The sequence below is a fragment of the Podarcis vaucheri genome (genome assembly GCF_965113315.1).
Source record: "Podarcis vaucheri genome assembly, chromosome: 10".
Classification (NCBI taxonomy): Eukaryota; Metazoa; Chordata; class Lepidosauria; order Squamata; family Lacertidae; genus Podarcis; species Podarcis vaucheri.
In genome coordinates this window covers 56264224-56286221 of record NC_138748.1, presented here as the reverse complement: position 1 = coordinate 56286221, position 21998 = coordinate 56264224, and the positions used below count along the sequence as shown (strand labels likewise).

At 42.3% G+C, this 21998-nt stretch overlaps 1 protein-coding gene across 12 annotated transcripts in view; it reads right to left on the bottom strand.

Annotated features, from left to right (window-relative positions):
- WNK1 (WNK lysine deficient protein kinase 1) overlaps positions 1-21998 on the bottom strand; it is a 107836-nt gene that overhangs the window by 55046 nt on the left and 30792 nt on the right. For all 12 annotated transcript variants that reach the window (XM_082240297.1, XM_082240293.1, XM_082240298.1 and 9 more), the window contains exons 2-4: positions 19864-20036; positions 13461-13681; positions 11487-11644 (exon numbers count right to left, since the gene is read on the bottom strand). In XM_082240297.1, coding sequence (XP_082096423.1) covers positions 11487-11644; positions 13461-13681; positions 19864-20036 — 552 coding nt within the window. The remainder of the gene's footprint in view (positions 1-11486; positions 11645-13460; positions 13682-19863; positions 20037-21998) is intronic.

Genomic DNA, 21998 nt, shown 5'->3' with positions numbered 1-21998 from the left:
AATATGCTGAAAGGCAACTTTAGAGCCAAAAATAAATTCTTAACTGCTCAACCAAGCGCCAGAATATAGTATCTGTATTAAAGTGGCATAGGTTAACACAGCACTTATCAAAATAAAGAGTGCTTAATACTCCATATCTTTGTCAAGTGTAATTAACTTACATTAGCCCGTTTAAACATTCCTATTCCTTCCAACCGCACAAGACAGGCACCACCCTTAAATTACATTAACTGAAACTTTTGATTACCTTTCATTCTTACAAAGACAAACTTGCATTTTGTGCACAGTGATGGTTGGGCCCCATGCCTCCTTCACTTGTGTATGCGAAGAGTTATTCAAGAACCCATATCTAGTATATCAAAGATACTAGATGTATTCCTTTGCCCCCTCTTCTGCACAGTTTGCTGGTGTGTTTCTTCATCCTAGTCAGAAAGCCCTAGTACTGTATCTAGATTTCCAGGCATTATCCAAGTAATTGTGCCAACATTATTTTCCATGCACATGGAGACCATAATTCCTAAACAGATCCACACAAAACCTGAGTCTCAGCTGTCCTTTCTCCAATTAATTTGCACCAAAACCATTACAACCATACTTAAGTCCAGATACTTAATATTTTGAAGTCAGGACTGCCGCTGCATAGCACCCCACATATGAAAGTAGTTATAGAACAGATCTATACAGAATTCTCTACAGAAGCATCATGACCCCCTATTTCCCATCATATGACTTAAATGAATGCAAGCTAGTATAACTGAAATTCTTACCTCTTTACCACAGTCTGTGTGAGAACAACAACAGTGTGAATTTATGATTACAAACACTGGGCAAAAATCTCTCTTGGAAAGATCCATTAGGAGACTCAGAGGCAAATATGCTGAGAGACTTGTGCACACAAAAGGAGAATTGACTGTTAAAGTCCACACTTAACGCACAGCAGAAGGAAAGCAGGGATAAAGCTTTGAAGGAAGCATAGTCTTCTCTACAGTTTTGCCTTCCCTCATCCTGTGTCAGCCTGTAGAAATCAGTACTCTGTTTTCCACTGGCCAAGCCCCTTGACACACAGCAATAATAAATGCCATGGAACAGGTAAGCCTTCTTAGGGCTCCTCCCATTTTGTCCTTCCCTGCTATTTCAGGCAAATTGGCATCTTCTTTTGCAAAACCCAGAATAGACCCTGTCCAAGCTTCCCTGTGATATCATGCAGAGTATTAAAAAGAATGTAGCTGAAACCGAAGTGTCTTGATGATTCTATTTATAATTTCAGGCACAACCACTTGACTGGCATTATAGCAATTATTATTAATTAATCTGATAGCACTACTAGGATGTTACTTAGTCAAATGCAGCTACAGAACTCATCTTTCTACCTAGATTACTGTATTCTTTTTATAAGTAGTCATACAACCCATTTTCTAATTTTACTCTGCACTGGGAGCAAATAATGGAACTATGTCCCTGCATTTACCTATGCCTCTACATTTTGCTCTTTTGCCAGTTATCTTATGGACTGTTGAAAAGTTTTACAAGGAAACCACATGTAGCACTAAAATACCATTGTTAGAAACTGGGATATGAATGCTAGGAGCCATGTGGCTCCTGGGACCTAGGTTATGGGCACCAAAACGTCTAGACACCATTGGGGTGGGGGGACTGCCCCACTACCAGACCAGGCAGCCCTGCAGCAAAAAATAAAAAATGCTGCCAGGCAGATCAGGGGTCTGCTGGGTAGACACGTCTTTTGTTATCACTCTGCCCCACCAAACACCTGATTCACCTGGCAGAAATTTATTTTATTTTTATTTGCTGCCTTGTAAATCAGGGGGTCTGCAGGGTAGCACAGTACCCCACCAAACACCTGATCTGCCCAGCAACTCAGCAGCAAAAAAAGGTGCATCTTTTGCTGCTGTGCTGCTGGGAGAATCAGGTATTTGCCAGGGGTAGTGCTGCAGCAAAAGACAAGTGTCTTTTGCTGCTGCTGTCCCCCCTGCAGACCAGCTGATTGCACCCAGACAGGTGGAGATGCTAGACGCCAAGGGTGGCTCCTGGACATCTCCATCCAGTTGCAAAAGGCCCAGCTAATTTTGAATGCTGACTATAACTGAGAACATCAGCTACCTCTACCAAAGCTGGAGAGCACCTTTAATACACTCTTAGACCCTTGTTCTTCCCAAGCTACTGGGCAAGACAAAACATGACATTACTTTTCCACACTGACTCATCACAGGCCCATTTTAACTGGTATTCAGATGAGAACATCCACAAAACAATCCATGTCTTTCTACTGAAAAGACACCAGTCTGCTAGATACCATGTTGGTGCATAGCAGTGGCAGGTTTCATAGAAAAGACAGAAGAGTGGCCATGCCAGCAAGACTGCTAAGGGAGGGGAGGGATTGTAAGAAGATTGGAAACTTTTTCCAATTTTAGATATACAAGAAACTCATGCAAGATCACATTCAGATCACATGTAGTTAATTGAATATGCATCTTTGTCACTGTGTATCCACATCAGGAAGCCACAACCCGTGGCTACTGCCCTCCCGTGAGATCACACACAACTATTTGTGCACAATTTACATGCAGTTTCCTACATGGAAGCGCTAAGAAAGTTATGATAGCTGATAATGGTATTTAGGATTTCCCCCAAACAAGGGGATTAACAATAGAGTCTGAAAGGAATTTTACTCTAATTGCTTTAATCTTCTTTTAGACTTTGCCATTAATTATGTTGGCCCATGAACTCTAGAGTCAAGCTGCAAGGTACTTTGAAAAATCTCCATTACTTTTTTACTAAGCTATTTCAGTACTGGTTTGAGCTAGATGCAGGCTGCTACAAACCGTTAAAGGAAATGTTAAAAGAACTCATGATCCTAATGGAAAACAAAGTTAACCCCTTCCTCCCAACCCTGAGGCAATACTATGCAAGGTAATTTAATTTACTCCATGCATCTTATGAAATGCAAATTTCTGTTATGTTACCCAATCCATGCTTAACCACTTCATTCCTGACTCTAAAGCTTGCCCAGCTAAACTTCAATTTTAAATACCAATATCCAATCCAAATTATGTTTTTTTCCCCTTACCAGTATTACAGCTTGCTATGCCCTAGTAATGCACACAATACTCACCCCTACTTAGTGGTATCAACACATTTTACCGTATTTTTCGCTCCATAAGGCACACCTGACCATAAGGCGCACCTAGTTTTTAGAGGGGGAAATCAAGAAAAAATATTATCCCCCCCCCCACAGTCCCAAAGAGCAAAGAAGCCAAGACAGCGAGCGGGATCCATCCCGCTCGCTGTCTTGGCTTCTTTAGCCGTGCGCAGCCTCTCAGACCAAGAGAGGCTGCACACGGCTATGGCAATTCCCCCACCTCCCGCAAAAGCCCACAGGAACCGTGCACCCTTTAAGGAACGCGCGGCTCCTGCGGGCTTTTCTACGAGGAGGGAGAAGGGACTGACTGGAAGCGTCAATCCCTTCTCCCTCCTGGGGAAAAGCCCACAAGAGCCGCGCTGAGCTTGTGTGCGGCTCTCGGGGGCTTTTCCTGCCTGCCTCCCCCCTGCATTCGCTCCATAAGACGCACACACATTTCCCCTTACTTTTTAGGAGGGGAAAAGTGTGTCTTATGGAGCGAAAAATACAGTATATAAGGATTTCTCAGAATACTTTCCATGCCTTAGAGATACTGAATTTTACCACCATAGTCCACATTTTGTGAACCAGCACTGCAGTACTGTCTTCATCATAACAGTTTTTATCCTGCACAACCAGTTTGACTCTCCTTTCCCCACCTTCATCCCCATCTTTGACTTTCCAGTGTACGTCTGGGAAGTTCTGTTCTCCAGTTTATTCCTATGAAGTGAATGGTCATATTATGATGGGGGGTGTGGAGTTACTTCACAATGTGCATCTTCATAAATCCAATGTAGTTCTCACTAATTAACACTGCTAGTCATTGCCCTTCCTTAAACATATCCAGAGGGTGGGCTGAACCTGTTGCTCTACTGGAGGCAGTATGTGAAAGGAGGAATTAGGCATAAACATGAGAGGAGACAAACAGTGAAGGATGAAGTAGTGAGTGGGGTCAACTGGCAGTGTAATACACAGTGGAAGGTGGAAGGAAGATCAGTGATGACGTGGAACAGTGCTTATGAAGGAGGCACTGAATTCCTCTGATAGCTGGCTGCCTCTGGCCTCTGCCTCTACCCGCCATCTTCCCTCTCTCTCAACATTTCAGTTCCATTCTGGGAATTATACTCTGTGAGTTCACATTGTGAACCTTGGTTGGGGTTCCCTTCATCATCAGCAGATCCCTGAGGATTCACAAATCAGTTTATGAACTGGTTACAGTAATTTTGTTCAGAGGGAGGTTACCTTCATTGCAGTGTAGAGACAGGCAAGTCTCAAATATAGTTCCATTTTAGGATCTCCTACACATCTTTGACTCCACAGACCATACCTATTTCAACACTTTACAGCAGATACTTTCATTAATGTGTTGCTTGGATGCATGAAATGCACTGTTACTTTATAAATCCCCACTAAAGAGACAGATTCACAGCTTATTTTGATTGCTAGAACTGAATGTAGGGGGTAGAAACTTTTAAAAATGCGCATGAACTAGTCCTGTGATGACTTGTCAGTTGACTTGCAGTTAAATGTGTGAACTTCCTTCCTAGAAAGTACAGTCATATGGAAATGCCATCTATAATGTTTCATTTGTGATAGCTGTTTGCATTAAGTGGGGAAAACGCATGTGGGAACTGATCATTCTAAAATACCAGATTAAATCTATTCAGCCCAGTTTCATTCCTAGACAATTAGTGGCGTTATATGGGCAAACATGTACAAAAAAATGGCCAACAGTCAAGCTAGACAAAACATTAAATTCATGATGACAGCCAAACTTTTCAAAAAAGTTTTTAAAGGCACAGGGAGAGCACAACTGCAGAGTATGGGGAGGAGAGATTTAATTATTCCCCACAAACATTGCAGTACCGATGAAGCAGGTATTGGCATTAATGGCATCTTATGGGAGGTGGACTGCTTCTTGGGAGAAAAGCAATGACAAAGCTAGAGAGCATCTTAAAAAGCAGAGACATCACCTTGCCAACAAAGGTCCGTATAGTTAAAGCTATGGTTTTCCCAGTAGTGATGTATGGAAGAGAGAGCTGGACCATAAAGAAGGCTGATCGCCGAAGAATTGATGCTTTTGAATTATGGTGCTGGAGGAGACTCTTGAGAGTCCCATGGACTGCAAGAAGATCCAACCTCTCCATTCTTAAGGAAATCAGCCCTGAGTGCTCACTGGAAGGACAGATCCTCAAGCTGAGACTCCAATAGTTTGGCCACCTCATGAGAAGAGAAGACTCCCTGGAAAAGACCCTGATGTTGGGAAAGATGGAGGGCACAAGGAGAAGGGGATGACAGAGGACAAGATGGTTGGATAGTGTTCTCGAAGCTACCAGCATGAATCTGACTAAACTGCGGGAGGCAGTGGAAGACAGAAGTGCCTGGCGTGCTCTGGTCCATGGGGTCATGAAGAGTCGGACACGACTAAACGACTAAACAACAACATGGGAGGGGGAGAGAAGTCAGCAAGTTAAATGCATTCAAACATTTAACATATCACTATCTTGGCCCTAAGTTCAATGAGGACATGGGTCAGTAGCAAAATTCAGTGCTACAATAACAAAGCAGAATAGCATAATAGATAACATGGTCTCTTTATATAGTACAGATTCAAGAACCATCAGGAGCAAAACACACTCAACATGTTTCGGCCACCTTTAAATAGTTTAAAACTGCCATAGACCTCTGCAGAGTTTCATTTTTTTAAAAAAACGCACTGAACTGGAGACCTTTGGCTCTTCACAGTCAACTGTGAAGGTGGGCATGACTCTTGCAATGATGGAACAAGCTCTCTTGAACGCTACCCATTCTGGCTGATGAAAGCCAGGTGGGGTGGGGGACTGATTAGGTCAGTCCAGGGTGTGGAGAACATGCTACTGTGCAATGAAATGGGGCTTGCTGGCACATTCACTCTTGAAGAGGTTTACAATAAGTACCACCTGGTCACCAATACTCGCTTCTTGGGCAAGGTGGTAGCAAAGGAGCTGCAGGATATTTTGTTTGTTCATTTGGATTTGGCTCATTTGGGGTTTTTTTTTTGTTTGTTCATTTGGTTTGTTCATTCATATGGTTTGTTCATTTGGTTCAGTTTGTTTGTTCATTTGGTTTTAAAGAAGGCACCAGATGAGCCTCCTGGGAACAGCAATCCACAAACAGGGAGCCACCACAGAAAAGGCCTGTCCTTGTGTTGCCACCCTCCAGACCTCTCATGGAAGAAGCACACAAAGAAGGGCTTCAGATGATGTTAGCATGGTTTGAGTTGGTTCATATGGGGAGAAGCAGTCCTTGAGTACAAACTATCTGGATCCAGTTCTATCTGGAATCAGGCTTGGTTTGGTGACTAAATCAGCCTGTGTTGCCCTGATGACCTGTACCAAGAACTAGGGCAAGGAGAATACATCTCTGGCTCTTGCTTTTCAATCTGTTGAAAATTTTTTATACCAACGACAGCAGTATCCTCCTGGACTACTTCTGTGAGGTGGTTACTGGAGTCTTCCTGAACTTAATGGGATTTCCTCCTGAGCAAACATCCATAATATTGGGATGAAAATGTCAAATAACGAGGTTCTTAATGAATGAATCCTAGAACTTAAACATAAAGCCTAACATTTTAAGACAGATGTGTTATTTTAAGATGATTCTATGTGTTATTTTAAGATGATTCTATGATTCTATGTACATATTAGGTTGTCCATAAATAAAACCTATTGCTTATGTGAACAATTGAAGTTAACTTCATACAATTAACTAAACCTTGGAATCACTGAAATCACTCCAATTATCTGAATCTACCTTACCTTCCACACATTGTGGAAAGCAGCACTCTTACATGGAAATTCTGGGCAATATCTAATGCACTGAACCAATTACCGTATTTTTCGCCCTATAGGACGCACTTTTTCCCCTCCAAAAATGAAGGGGAAATGTGTGCGCGTCCAATGGGGCGAATGCAGGCTTTTACTGAAGCCTGGAGAGCGAGAGGGGTCAGTGCGCACCGACCCCTCTCGCTCTCCAGGCTTCAGGAAGCTATCCGCAAGCCTTGCAAGCCCGGCGGGAGGTCCCACGGGCTCGCAAGGCTTGCGGGCAGCAGCCTGCAGCCCACAAGCTCGGGGGATAGTGGGGAGGCACAGCGCCGCCACCCCACTATTCCCCAATCTGGTCTGGAGGCTGGCGGGGGGGGGAGCAAGCTTACTTCTCCCCCCGCCAGCCCCACAAGCTCGGGGGATAAAGGGGAGGCGGAGCGCCGCCACCCCACTATTCCCCGACCTCATCTGGAGGCTGACGGGGGGGGGGAGAAGCAAGCTTACTTCTCCCCCCCCCCGCCAGCCCCACAAGCTCGGGGGATAGCGGGGAGGCGGAGCACGGCCACCCCGCTATTCCCCAACCTGATCTGAAGGCTGGCGGGGGGGGGAGAGAAGCAAGCTTGCTTCTCCCCCCCGCCAGCCCCACAAGCTCGGGGGATAGCGGGGAGACGCAGCGCCGCCACCCCGCTATTCCCGGACCTGATCTGGAGGCTGGTGGGGGGGAGAAGCAAGCTTGCTTCTCCCCATCGCCAGCCCTATAGCTCGGGGTACAGCGGGGCAAGCCGCTGCCCCACAGAGGCTAGGGAGGCTGTCCCTGAAGGCAGAAGAGGGAGACGGAGCACTCCGTCTCCCTCTTCTAGCTTGGGGATGGCTGTGCAAACCTGGGGGGGAAATAATTTTTTTTCCCTTGATTTCCCCCCCAAAAAAACTAGGTGCATCCTATGGGGCTGGTGCGTCCTATAGGGTGAAAAATATGGTAATGCTGAATTGTACCAAACAACCCTACAGGAAATACAGAAAAGCTGCATCACCAGAAGAGCTATGAAACAAAAATGCTAGTCCCATATAACGGACTCAGGCCAAGTTTGGACATTGTGCTGAACCAGGCATGGGGAACCTGCGGCACTCCAGATATTGCTAGACTACAACACTCATCATCCTTTACCATTAACCACAATAGCTTGGACTGATGTGAGCTGACAGTCCAGCTACTTTGGAGTGGCATAAATTCCACACTCCTACACTATACTGTAGCTTAAGTGACACGAACGAGCTTAGGTGAGCCTTAGTCTCACACATACATGATCTCTCGCCTCCTCCACACAGCTGAGAGCAGTCAGATGCTTCCACTTCTTCATTATTTGTCACTTCATCCAGATCAACAAACTGCTTAATGAGAACTATGATGTTTGAAACAAGCCAACTTGTTTCAAGGAACATTAATGTTTACCAGATTGGATGGAACAAACTAGTAAAGCCAAAGCTTTCAAACCTCTGCCCACCTGAGTGAGAGAAGAGGAGAATGCAAGCCTGAGGCTCACCTAGGCTCATTCACTTCATGCTAAACTATGGTTTAGCATGATGTTCAAAAACAGCTTCCATGCAGAGATTTGAAAGGTTAAAAAAGATGCAGGAAACTCAAGGACAGTTTGTCCTTTAACAAGTACCAAACTCCAAAACAACTTGTATCCATTCATGGTTAAGTATTTAGTGTAGCCCTGGGAGATTAGCAATAAACCTGGATCTTTTACACACATTTGTATGGAAATACAGGAGGCCAGCATACCTAACGTTTTAGCCCCAGGAGCTGTGCATACTTCTGAAGTAGCTTGGAAGTTGTATTACTCACTGTATTCACAAAGGATTAAAATAAATTACTTTTGCCTGTACTGTTACAAGTCTGATTTCTGATCCTCAGATCTTTGCTGTTTGACATACAAACACTCATGCAGAGAGGAAAGACAAAGTAAAGGGGAAACAATAACTATCCTGATTTCTGCAACTGCATTACTGGTAGTGTTGTCTTGCTTTTGGTTCTCTTTATTTAGCTCATGTAAATAATGAAGTTGGTTTCCCTTAAACTGTTTCTGCTGAACTTTAATAGCTTTTTGCCCTGCTCAGTTGTAAACCCAATAGAATCATTCCCGGTTTCAGGAACGTTACAGAAACTCTATTTCCTATGAATGAATTTAAAAGGCAAAAGTGAAATGAAATGGATTATAGTCTCTGATTCTCTTTTCTAACTTGACCCTTCATGTTGTGGGTTACCGGTATGCCTAAATCTGCAATGTGTATGCCACCCTGAACCAAATTTGGCCTGCATACAAGGCTTGATCTTCCTCTTTCTAACTTGCCCCAGTATACCAAAGCTTTCCCTCTGCTCTGCACAATCACACCCACTTATTATTATTAATCACCCACCCTTCCCCCAAGGTCCCACAGTATGTCCAAATTTATCCCACTTTAGTGCACATTTCATAGCCCTCTGATGAGGGTGACAAGGGAAATTCCATTCTAGGGTGAAGGTGGGGAGGGGGTGGGGAGCCAAACCCCTAGGCAACCCCACCATCAAAACAAGATGCTGCTCACTGCTACCTGGAGTCTTGGAGTCACCAACATAAGAGACACCAATTTTCAGAGTTAAAATTTCAGTACTACAGAACATCAGCTAAAAGAAAAAAATACAAACAGAAACTTTAATAATAAAGTTCATTGCATTCTATTCAGTTTATTATTTTAAAAGGTAGGCCTGCACTCAGTGTCATCAGTGTGCATGGTGCTTTACAGAGAAAAAAGACAGCTGGTTCCTGCCCCAAGAAGTTTAAAATCCTACACAAGCCAAACAATAGAGGAAGGAAGTAGAAAAATGTATTCAATTCATTTGCACTTAGGCTTAGCTTCCACAGATAATGTGGTTGTGTCAAAGGCTTCATAGAAAAGGTGGACTTTTGAGAAGGAGATTGAGGGGGATGCAACATCCTATAGGTAGCTCAGGGAGGCAGCTGCAGTGAAGTCACCAACAAGGAAGAAAAAGCCAGAATAATTCAAAGGCTGTGTTTGCAAGGGAGCGCATGTCCCATTCAGGCCTAGTTGAGACCAGCTGACTATCCTTAACTCCCACCTCCTTTGTGACTGAAATGGAAAAAATCTGCTGCCTGTGATGGTGCTGCTGCACTGAGTGAGGAAGCCCCTTCCCAGAGGAATTATCTCAACTGGCACTGGTTGGTGCTCTGATAAATTATTTTTTAATACTATGAGTTAATATCAAAAGGCACTGTTTACTGAACACAGGCTGAATCTCGCATCCATTTTCATCAATTTCCCCCCAAAGTTTCTTAACTGTGGAGACACATTATTTCCCCCTGAATATGAGAGGCACACTTTGCTACTGAACTCGGAAAGGTTTCCTATTCATGTGCAAGGCTATGAATTTGCCACACTCGAAGGAGGCCATCTCCTGGGTATTTCTGCTCGAGTCACTGTTCTAAGGAGTGCAAGTCTAGAACAATGAGTCGTGCAGATGCACATCAGTGAGGCTTCTATGTGGTGGGTAGTTTTCTCCATTTTGGTTCCCACCAATTTGGGGGGGGGCATGGGGTGGAATCAGCCCCATGCAGAGCTTACCTGAGGTCTGGGGTGGGAGTCTTGTTATAGTTATAAACTCAAAAACAAAAAAGAAGCTGGTCCTGGGTTGCCCCCCTGGTCAGCTTAGCCCTCCAGGGCCCGGAGAAAGTGTACCCAGCTGCCCTCCCCCATCTTCATGGACCTGGTGGAAACACTTGGGCTCAATCTCAGCTACGTTACTAATGCTTAATGGTTTTACTAATGCTTTTTATAGCCACTGAATTCTCCCTGGGTGTTGTTTTTGGGAGCGGAGCTTCTTCCCACCACTTATTTTTTTGCACCCTCACAAACCTCAAGCTTACCCCAGTCTGTTTATCCCTCATAGGAAGGTGGTAGCTTTAGCTATATTTGTGCAAGCATGGCAAGACTTGAACCAGAAATATGGATATTTCTACTGGAAACCAACGGAAAATAATATTTCCTTGAATGGTAGGACAAAAGTATTTTAAACTTTTACTTACAGCTTGTTTAAACAAGTATTTAGAATCCCAGTTAAGCAACACATGCCTATAATTCTTTCATTCTCTAACATATTTGTTCAGATCAAGAGCTAATGTTCAAGTTAATGTTTTGTAATGAAGAAAAAACTGACAGGGTCAAAAGATTTCCACCAATATCCAATTTTAGTTTGGTACAGTACCTGGTTACACAACTTTTCCTGAATGAATGCCAATGAACAGTAGGATTAAATAACTGATTTCTACCTGAGCTTTAAGTGTGGGCTGTGGCTCTTCCTTTTTGTAGCATTCAACCTCTTGCATTTCATGCAGAGCTAGGAAAGAGAGCTTCTACATTTTCCCAAGTGTGTGCTTTCTTTTCTTTTTCTCTCCTGCAAAGCTACCCATCCTCTATCACTGAAGGAAGACATCTTTTGTTAGCTGTGGTAGGAGCTCTACAATTGTAGAGGGTTATAGGAGACTTACGCTGGTCACTCGACGGTAGATCTGTGCAGCATTTTGACACTCAGAATAAGGATATTCAGACGTAGCCATCTCAAGCATACACATCCCAAAAGCATATACATCAACGGATTCATCGTATTTCTCCTCATACATCTCGGGTGCCATGAACTCTGGGGTACCTTAAATTAAAAGAACGATTCAGACTCTAAATGTCTCAAAGCGAGCAGAGGCTGCTGGCGTTACTCACCGAAGAAGGGAGTAGACGGGTAGACCTGTGAGAAAAGAAGAAGTGGAAGCAAAAAGAAGAGGGAGGACACCCTCAGTCACTCTGTTTCATCAATGTATCCCATGGGTCTTCCATTGCAAGGCCTTTGCAAGAAGTGAGGAACCAACAGTTAAAGGTTTTTATGTTCACCATTTATATATATTATAATGGAACAGAATCAGGGGGAACATATGAAGATTTTAGTCATAATGGTATATGATTGAATCCCAGGCTGAAGATAAATGGAGAAAAATAAAGTAAGAGACTAGCTAGACTACAAACCAAATACTTGTTAGACACACTTACCTTTCCTCCTTGTGAGAAAGGAGGTATGAGGCTTGTTTCAGCATCCCTGCCTGCCCTCTGCTGTAAAAAATTAGTACTGGAAAGAGTCCACAGCTAGTCTCTGACCCGTAACACTCCATTTACTTCTGTTTAGTGTCACTTTAAACAAAGCCTTGCAATGAAAAACCCTGTGCTTATGAATAAAGGTTTCTTAAAAATTAATTTTTCAAAAATGTTCTGCAAAGGCCACTCACCAGAGCCCTTTTTACATACTTACCATTTCACCTGCAGTACATTTTATAGGCCTACTGCAGATACAGGAAATAGTGAGGGACATCCTACAGGCAAAAATACTCAGAAATATAGAGAGATTGAGTTATAGGCACAGAGGGCGAGATTCAATAAATCCTAATTTTAAAATCAATTTGTAGGAGGTGTATTATCCCTGATGTATCAAACCAATGCACCCTTCCATTTCACAGAAACCTGCACTATATGAATCAGAGATATGTAAGAGCCAGAAATTACCAATAAGCAGAGAATTATTTCCTGCAAACAAACCAGATTGTATGCAAATTTACCAATCAATCATTTTTTACTTCCCTATCCATCTTCCCATGATTCAGTGGTGTTCCAGCCTTAACTGAAAGGGAGCATACTAATTCAATTGTTCAAAAAAGTCAGAATATGGCAGTTTTCCAATTGAAAGTTGATCATAACATATGGAAAAGAGACTGCTATGTTAAGGAAGTTGGTCATTTCCCACTGAATATTCTCCCCTTTCCACTAACATTAGTTGTTTCTAGACTGGCTGGAAAGCAGGAAATGTTTCATTGTCACAAAGGCCAAGATATTTGCAAATGTGAATTTGTATTGTTAAAATCAGGTATTACAACTTCTGAAAACAGAACTTCAGAAATAGCTGTAGATTGCATTCTAAAAACACACACACTAGCAGATACAGACTAAAAAGGACCATCTTTTCCCTTGTTAGCTTGCATCCTTCACAAAACAAATAGCAGAACAGAGCTGTTAAAACCAATTATCTGGTCATAGTTTCAGACCAGCTGACAAAGCTATTGTAGGGTACTTAAATGCAGCAGCCCAGAAATTTTAGGTATAAGGCAGAGGTTTGTATTTTTAAAAAAAGAATTTTCATTCAAAACTCTGTGCTTCCCCTTAATCCCAGTTCAGAACAGTTATTTCAAAGGATGGAAATACTTTGGTTTTATCAAGTGTTCTGCTAAGTGAAAGAGCCTACACACCTTGAGAAGATTCTTTAGGAGAATACTAATATCAGGGACCCATATTTTATGAGACCTAAAACTCCAGAATTTTCAGGGATGAAGTTTTTTTCCATTTCATTTTTTTGCTTTGTGAGAATTGGAAAATTCTATTAGACAAATTTTCAAGTAAGAACTGCTAAAACAAAACCAGAAGCTTACCTATCACACTCTTGGCAAAGGAAGCCCGCTTCAAGGTTGCCAGACCCAAGTCTCCTATCTTGACTGATCCTGTGGGGCCAGTAATAAAGATGTTGTCACACTTCAAGTCACGGTGGATAATGGGAGGAGTACGCGTGTGCAAGAACTGCAAACCCTTCAGTATTTGCCGGCACCAGCTTCGAAGTACTTTGATTTTCATCACTTTAAACCTTTTTAAGTACCTAGGGAAAGAGCCAGAGGAATAAAAATAAGCTTCAAGCTTCATCTTGAAGTCCATGCTGTTGGAATGCCACAAGTGAACTACAAACATCAAACAAACAGCTCGTACCAAAAGCAGGCTTTCATATGAGCCAAACTCCACACCTCCAGAAAAAGAACATAGGGCAAAGAGAAGTATTGGGAGTACTGAAAACCAGTCTTCCTTTTCAGAGGTAATAGAAACTGCACAGCAGTGCTCCTTCACAAAAAGAATAACTACACCTGCAGCATTTTATATAAACCAATACACTGAACTGATTGGCTCATGAGTTAGAATCCAGGGGCCACCAATCTTTCTGAACCTGTGGGCACATTTGAAATTTTGAGAGTGTGTGGTATAGGAGCAACCCACCTCTGGTGCTTTTCCTCAACTCCCTTCTCCAGAAAATACATGCATGTGCACATGCTCACATAAGCACACACTCCCTCTCTTTCATATTCTTTGGGTTCTGGGTAAAAGTTGAGATTCAGTAGAATTAAAACAAATCTTTTTTTAATGTGCATGATTTTATATGAGGTTCCCTTGCACTAGTAATGTATTTTAGTAGTAGGTTGCACAGTAAAAATCACAGTGACAGTGCTTGCCATCACCACAAAAACATGCCTAAGGAACAGATTCCCATATATCTTCATGATTTTTACATAACATGATAACAAAGTCGCAATCAAATCACAGAACACATCTGTGACACAGGTAGACTATGATTTGACAATACTCTTGAGGTGATCCCATGCACAAATTATGAGGTTCCATAAGGATTGACACCTCAGATTTATATTTGATTTTGAGGGGAGCAGGGTGTAAATAACCTCTGAAACAATAAATGCGATTTCAAGAAGATCTGTTTTACTGGATCCATGTGTGCACACATGCTTTTTCTCTACTGACTTTGGCAACCCTTCTTTCTCTGCTGGCCATTCTTCATTCATCCCCTCAGTATCCTAGAACAGGCATGCCCAACTCCCAAGTGACTGCGATCTACTCCCAGTATAAAAAAACTAGAAGTGATCTATCCATTGTCAGCTTTCTTTGGGTGGGAGGGAGTGGCAAGAGTTGTCGAGCTCTTTTTGAGGAGGCTCCATCAGAGTTGTTGGGCTTGCGGGGGGGGGGGTTGCAATCCCACAATCGACCAGTAGATTGCAATTGACTGGTTGGACATGCCTGTCCTAGAAGATCATTATTTCCCTTTCTTTCCTTTCCTCCTAATTACTCCATTTTCTAATCAGTTGCCTGAAGTCTTGAAAAGCACATAGGAAAACTCTTCCTTCGTCCCATTTCATCTTTATATGTTTTTCAAAAGCAGGGCAAAATAAGCACATTCACTACCTCAAAGCAGTTTCTCTTTTTCACAGGAAACTAAAATAATTTTAACTAAAATAATTTTAAGTATCCATTCAGTTTTCTGTACATGCTGTAATAATTTTTTTGTCTTTTTAAGCAATTAGCTTTACATCAATTAATTTTACTTAAAACCTAGCTGTTACACTTCCTGCAAATGCTCCATTTTCAAGAGACTTCAGAAGTGATACCAGCTTAGGATAATATTTGAAAAGTCAGCATCCCTGGCAGGAAAAGTTGGGGCCCAAAGCCTTTAAGAGAAGAGAATTGGCAACAGACAAGTATGTTTTAAGAGCCAAGAATGTAAGCAAAGACACTATAGCTGAGCCAAACTGCCTCTCTTAAGATGTATCTTGTGCAATGGGCACAAAAACCTGAGTGATATTATGCGAGCAGCAAAATACTCAAAGGGTATCTCAGCCAAGAAATCAAATCAGAACATGTACACCAGCAGTTTCCTCTCCCAGTCTCCCATGAGCCCTTCATACTCATACTTTCCTTCTAATATCCTCCTCTTCTCAACTCTTATTCCAAGCTGAACTCCAATTTCCCTCTGAAACCATCTCTCAGACGCTTTTTACAGGGCAGTTTTCACACCAGGATTAATGTTTGAAATGTGATTTCAAAGTCCCTCCTTTCGAACTACAGAAATTGTAGCAATGGGGATTAGTATCAATCATCCAGAACTGGCAGCTGTCCAAATTATTCTATCAAGACATGCTCTTACAATGAAGAGGATAAGCAGAGATCAGAACATGCACTGAATTGTTGTGGAATAATCACGATAAGCATCTATTGTAAGGTCATATAATAATGGCATCCAAGCTAGCCACAGAATCCCAAACACCTGTCATGGGGGGTGACATGGGAAGCAACCTTTGAACATTGCACGTTACATGGAAAGGAGGAAACCTATTAATATAGAGGAAAGGTTGGTGGGGGGAAGAGGTATTGCTAAAGGCTGAACTAAGAAATTAAATTATTTTCCTGGAAGCTAACTGGGGTATAATGAGGTTTGTTCACAGGACAATGGGCTTGTCAAGGCACACAAAAATAACTTTTCCCACCAGATTTTCAAGGAGGAGCAAAATGCTTCTGGAAGCACTGACACCTTACTCACATTTAGATAAAGGGTAGTGGGGAGAGAATCACAATACAGAATATGCCAACTAAAAATACGTTTCTAAAATTCTTAAAATTAGTGCAGATATTGTCATTGGACAGGATCAAGGTCTCAAGGAGAACATAAAAATCTTTTCATTTGTTAGCTTAATTACCATCAGTCAAGTAAAGGCAAGTTTACACTGTAACCAAGGCTTCCTGGCTGAGCTCCTTCATTTAATGTTTCAATAGCTAAGTGGTTGCTACAGTGACATCATAGCTGTCATTCACTTTCCAACAAAAACTTCTTTTCATTCTGAGTTGACATTCTGCAGTTATGCTCCTTCCCCCATTTCACCCAGGGAAAGCAACAATGAACCAAAGCACTGTTCTGAATTTGAAAGCAGTGCATACCAGTACTGGCTAATTCTGTTTAAACAGATTGGCAGGTAAACTAGTATCATATGTTGCAGCAAACGAAAATGAGCTTACAGATCACTGAAATCTATCAGAGAAAGTGAAATAGCATCTGTAATTCAATTTATGTGGGTGACATGTGGCTTTTAATTCAAATGTTTTAGTCACTTCCAAGTGTCCTTGTAAATCTTTTAAGTACTTGCTGTAACTAAATGCATTTCCATTTCTAGCCACCTCTGAAATGCTGAGTATCATCTACTTTCCCATTTGTCCTGAACTTCTGTAACATAAATACTACCTTATCAAAACTTGCAAAAACAATAAACCATTTCCTAGGACTAACACAGCAACAACCTTCTAGGCTCATGAAGATCTAACATGCAGCCCACTCCCAGAATGAAAGCTCCCCAGGTGTCAGAGAGGTTGAGGGTCTCAGGGAAGGAGGTCATTGCTCTGAGGTAGAGGGAAATAATACATTAGAAGGAACCCATTCCTTGGATAAGCTGGTATCCTCTTGTGCCAAGGATATTTTTCTAGGAGGTGGATGGATCCTGGTTGTGGGTTATTCAATAATTAGGAGCATAGATGGTTGCCATTATGATAGGCCTACAGATTGCATGGTGAACCGCCTACCTGGTGCAAAGGGTGCAGGTGTTGCCCACTGCCTACAGTTAAGACAGGTGGTTAGTACTAGGGAGAAGTCAGTGGTCATGGTGCATGTTTGCACCAGTGACATGGGGGAAATGTAGTCACAAAGTCCTGGAAGCAAATTTTAGGTTGCTAGATAGGATGCTGAAAGCCAGGACATTCAATGTACCGTATTTTTCGCTCTATAACACGCACCCGACCATAACACGCACATAGTTTTTAGAGGAGGAAAATCCGTAGGCATGCCACCCGTAGGCATTCCCTCCATAACACGCACAGACATTTCCCCTTACTTTCTAGGAGGAAAAAAGTGAGTGTTATGGTGCAAAAAATACGGTAGCTTTCTCCAAAATGCTACCAGTTCCACACACAGGACCAGCTAGTGTGGTGCAGGCTAGCAATCCCAATGTGTGGTTGAGACACTGGTTGTGGGAAGAGGGGTCTGGATTTGATAAGCACCGGGGAACATTTTGCAGCAAGCCAAGCCTGTACAAAAGGTATGGACTCCACTTGAACCAGAGTGGAAGCAGACTACTGACAATGAAAAAGAAAAGATGGCATAGCAGCTTTTGAACTGATTACAGGGGAAGTGCCAACAGGAGCTGATTGGAACAAATCCCCCCCCCCCTGAGATGAAGCTGGGGGGAGGGGGAAATGATGAAAATTTAAACTGTGGAGCTGGAGAACTAGGTGAAGGGGCAGAGGTCAGCAATTCAGAAAGGCCAAAGCACCCCAGGGCCAAAGACACTTGAAGATGGACACTGTATGTAAATCTTTATAAGCTAATGTTAGAAGCTTCTGAGCCAAGGTTGGCAAACTGGAGTGTATGGTCTTAAAAGACAGCATTGATATAGTGGGCATAATGGGAACCTCGTGGAACGGAGGGAGGTAGTGGGAAATTGTTATCTCCAGATATAGACTCTATAGTAAGGACAGGGAAGGATGTAGTGGAGATGGTTTCACTCTGTACATCAAAGAGGACATTGAATCAAGCCAACTAGAAATCCCCAAAGAGGCAGGCTTGTCCACAAAATTATTGTGGGCCCCATGAGTAATTTAGTATGGGGTATGTACTATCACCCTCCCTTATCTAAATGCTTGGGGAGATCCTGAGATGAATAAGGAAATCAAGAAAGCAGGCAAAAGAGGAAATGTAGTAATAGCTGACAGGAGAATAGAATGCCATTGCATTTGGGTCCTGCTTGCAGGCTTCCCATGGGCATCTGGTTGGGCCACTGTGAGAACAGGATGCTAGACTAGATCAGCCAGTGGTCTGATCCAGCAGAGCTTTTCTTATATTCTTAATCTCTGACCAATTTAAGCCAATTTAAATCAGGCTTATGAAGCAGGCTTGTTTAACTAAAGTTTATTTTAAGCCATAACTTCTAAGATTGACGGTTTGCTCGCTTGGGAAAGGGGGGAAGCGGGTTTTAGAAGATGCTAGCAGATACAGCTGTTGCTCAAATAAGATATTTGTAATGGTGGTTACATGTGCTCAGTCACTGCACATGCAAGCTGATAATAAAGCCTACAGAAGTTGCCAACAGAGACTAATTACAAGCTTCTGTACCTGGACAGAAGTAAACCACTCACAATTTAAACTTAATTCCATTATGGACAGCCAAATTTCGACTACAACCCAGGTAAATTCAATTAATCCTGTTGTCTTTGATTTGGGAAATAAAGAGATTCATCAAAGTGTTGAGATATGAAAATAGCAATTGGTCTCCAAATCCACAGTTTCTGAAAAGGAATCTGGCAGACCTGGTAACTGACCCTATTACCACTTTTTAACTAATCCTTTTTTGGGGTATCAGTAGACCTCAGAAAGAACTCAAGTTGGGATACTTTGACTAGCTTATCTACAGTCCTTTCCTCTAACTCACTGATTCCATTCATTTAAGAGGATTTCAAACTTGACAGCTACTCTCCCTCACAATGTACCTCCACACAAAAACTAGTTGCCATTAAGGAATTCTAATTTTAAAAACAGTTTAATTAAGTAAGAATTTCTTAATTATATTACATGAACTTATGAAAATAGGAAGCTGCCTTATACCAAGTCAGAGCATAGGTCCATCTGGGTCAGTATTATCTACACTGACTGGCAGCAGCACTCTAGGGATTCAGGCAGGGTTCTCTCCCAGCCCTACCTGGAGATGCCAGGAATTGAATTTGGGACCTTCGGCATACAAGGCAGATGCTATATTTATGGTCCTTTCCCATAGTTTATTTGATATATAATTCTATTCTGAATCAAAATATAGAGAAGAGCAAAGAGTGCTTCACTGACCACTAGAGGACTCCCTTACTGCTTATTTTGCCTGGAATTTCAAGCATTTGCTGTACAGGAGACATGATATGACTTGCCAAAGTAGGACCTTAAAGCCTATTAACATTTCTTCCTTCACAGTACAGCACTGACAATGGGTTGAGAGGTTTCGTAATTTAAAGCCCAAAGAGTACACAGTAGCTATCATTCTGAACCTCCTTCTCAGAAATGGTCAATATATCCAAATATATATCCAATGGCTTTTACAAGGCTTTTGCCCAAAAAACCAAAAACTTTTCATTTATTTTTTGGTAATTTTGATATCCATGTTCATCATTAGTGTATGGCTCTGGCAAGCCTATACTCACGTTTTCAATGTGCCAGATGTCATAAGTTCTGTAACCAGAACAATACACTTCTTTCCCTTGACAGTAGACTCCCAGGAATCATAGAACCTAACAATGTTAGGATGTTGAAGCCCTTTCAACATTTCAGCCTCCTCCTTAAATCGTTGCCTCTCCGATTTGGACAGCTTCCGATCCTAAAAGATGGGGGCAAGAAAACATATATGAAAAACTGGAATAGAAACAAATCAAACTTACGGTAATTATATAGGCAAGGCCACAAACATATTGACTCTTGGGGCAGGATTAGATGCTACAAGACACACAGGACTGAAGAAGCCCAGCCGTACACACACCCCTCCTCAGCCAACACGTGATGTAACATCACTGCAGTTTTCCATTCTTTATCTCCACAGCAGAAAGTCAGTGGTGTCTACTTGTGCTATACTAAATTTTACCAGTACTGTAAGGAGAAAGACACCTCAGGTGACCAGATAAACTTGTAGCAGCTACTTCTTCCCTAGAAAAGTGTGGTTTTTACAGAACTTCATGCAGTTTGATTATCTTCTTCCTTAAAAACCCATCTGGAGAATTTACTTTTGAATTTATGGCAAACTTGTCAGACATTGCCTACAAACATATGCACACTTAACCACTGCAGGTCAACGTTGTTTAAAAATTTGCTCATTTAATACTTTAATTTCTAGTTTTGTAAGGTTTAAAATACACTGCATGACTACTCATAACCCTATAAAGGAATCCTTACTTGGAAATTACTCACTATTGAAGGATGATAAAAGAAATAACAGAGAACTGTGCTGACCCTCCAGATGTTGTAGCATTCCAACTCCTATCAGGCCCAGTCAAGGTAAGATATGACCAGGTTTTGAAATCAGTTGGGCGCTAGTCACATTTTGCAACATGCAACTGGCCTCTTGCAACCAGATGGAGATGTCAAAGCACCACCTTTGACACCTAACATCTCCACCTGCCTGGCCTGGTGATTCAGGGGGTCTTGCAGGGTAGCGCGACTGTAAAATACGAGTCTTTTGCTGCTGCACTACCCTGCAGACCCCCTGAATCACTCAGCAGCAAAAATAATTTGTCTCCCTCCCTCCCTCCCTCTGCTGTGCTATTGTGTGAATCAGGTGTTGAGGTAATTTGGTTTTAGAAGGCACTGAAAATAGCACAGTGGAGGTGCTTGATCTCAATAGGTAGGGAGTTCCAAAGTGTAAGCAGTGCCACACTAAATGACCAAGTTCTTACAAATGTGGAATGAGTTCTACATGGCACCTGTAGTAATGCCAATTCTGCCGACTGAAGAGGACAAGTGGGCACATGTAGGGTAAGGCAATCTCGTGGGTAAACTGGTCCTAAATTGTTAAGGGCTTTATATACTAATTTATGCAATTCATTTTTATTTTTTTTTGTATTTCTACTGAATGCTGCTTTTCTTTTCCCTTTTGACAGTTTTGATTGCTAGGTCCTTTTTTTAGCACGAAATACTGAATGTTATCTTAGAATTCAGAGTCTTGCTATTCAAGAATTTAAGCAAATGTGCTCGCACACAAAGCATAAAGGGAATGCCTCAGTAATCCACAACAATGTAACAATGCTACTTGAAAAACATATGAAGAACCTGCTGGATCAGGCCATTGGCCCATCTAATCCAGCATCCCGTTCTCACAGTGCCCAACCAGGTGCCTGTAGGAAACCTGCAAGCAGGACCCAAGCACAAGAGCACTCCCCCCCCCCAACCCGGCACCTGTGGTTTCCAGCCACTGGTATTCAAAATGGCTGGAGATCTCAACAATGCTGAATTCCAAAAGAGTAAAGAAAACCCTGGACTGAAAAGCGAAACACATGCAATTGTGTTCTACAAATTTAGAAACATTGAGTAACCTAATCTGAGAAATTTAAATACAGAACTTTCAAAAAGCCTGAATTTCACCACCACCGCAATTCTCTTCTTAAAAGTACTTTTGCAACAGTGGGCTAGTGGGGGAAGGGAAGAGAGAGAGCATGCCCAGAACTTCCAGAACCTGTACACAGAGCAGCCCTTGCCCTTTAAAAGCTTTTTTCACACAGTGGACCTGGCCCCAAAATAGCTTTTAAGCTCTCCACCTTGATTACATTCCAGTTGTGCAATTTTAACTGGC